This window comes from Echinops telfairi, unplaced genomic scaffold (assembly GCF_000313985.2).
Source record: "Echinops telfairi isolate 266 unplaced genomic scaffold, ASM31398v2 ScPeMD7_63;HRSCAF=240, whole genome shotgun sequence".
Classification (NCBI taxonomy): Eukaryota; Metazoa; Chordata; class Mammalia; order Afrosoricida; family Tenrecidae; genus Echinops; species Echinops telfairi.
The window spans coordinates 362,343-363,320 of NW_022103961.1; the positions used below are offsets into that span (position 1 = coordinate 362,343).

Below are 978 nucleotides of genomic sequence, written 5' to 3' on the forward strand. Positions count from 1 at the left end.
TAAACCCCCGACATTAGGTCCTCATTTTTCCCCTCCCTCCCCGCTCCCCCCTCCCGCATGAGCCCTTGATAGTTTATAAATGGGTATTTTGTCAACTTTCTTTCTAAGGGCTTCTCTGTGCTTCTTACCTGACCCTCTTTAGCACCCATCCGAAATTATTTTCTCCCCAACAAGTCTAGCACCCCAACTCTCCACAAAAAGTAAAGTATTGAGCGGGTCCCTTCAACACATCAAACTGCCCAGAATGGCTTCTCTCCACGGCTGCAGAAAAAGCCAGAGGTGGAGTGGGAAGTGAAGTGTCTGAGTGTATAGGGAATCAGGATACACCCTTCTCAGAAGCGTCCAGGTCCCAGGGTAGCAGACACTCCATAAGGAAACGCTGTTCGCGGAAGGGCAGCTGGCCCACACGCAGCACAGGGAACAGAGCCATCACAGCCTGTGGGGATGGTGTGTGTGTGCGTGCAGGTGGTGGTGTTGGGGTGTTGTCCTGGCTCTTGCACGTCCTACTTTTGCAGGCCTACCTGGACTGCCTTTGCAATGGGGAAGGGGATGGGCTTAGAGTGTGTGTGGTGGAAACGCTTGGCTCTCCCCTAGCGCGGAATAGCGTCCGGCCCCCAGAGCAGGCTTCTTGGCCAGCTGTCAGTGCTGGATGGCTGACAGGTGGGAAGGATTAGTCGTTTGCCCTCAAAATAGACCTCCATTGTGCATGGCTTGAACCTCCTCCTGGGGGACACCTTCGTGGGGCTTGAGATGCCACCCAGGGCAGCCCCGGTTGGGGACGGAGGGGCGTGGGAGCGGACTCACCTTGGGGTCCCGCTCATAGTAATGCTGCTGCGTGCGTATCCAGCGGCCCACCAAGTGGTCGCGCACGGTGTGGGCCAGAGCGAAGTAGTAGTCACGGGGCGTGGCCACATTGCGGTCCTTGACCAGCGTGAAGTGCAGGTGCCGGTTGAAGTTCTTCCGCACCTCGGCCACGTC

The 978-nt window shown here is 57.1% G+C and overlaps 1 protein-coding gene across 1 annotated transcript in view; it reads right to left on the bottom strand.

Moving 5' to 3' along the window:
- The window catches only part of PYGB (glycogen phosphorylase B), a gene marked incomplete at its 5' end in the record, with an annotated part of 57,912 nt that extends 56,934 nt beyond the window's left edge, over positions 1-978 (bottom strand). Inside the window, one exon of the mRNA XM_004717820.2 lies at positions 805-978. Within this exon, the coding sequence (XP_004717877.2) occupies positions 805-978 (174 nt within the window). The remainder of the gene's footprint in view (positions 1-804) is intronic.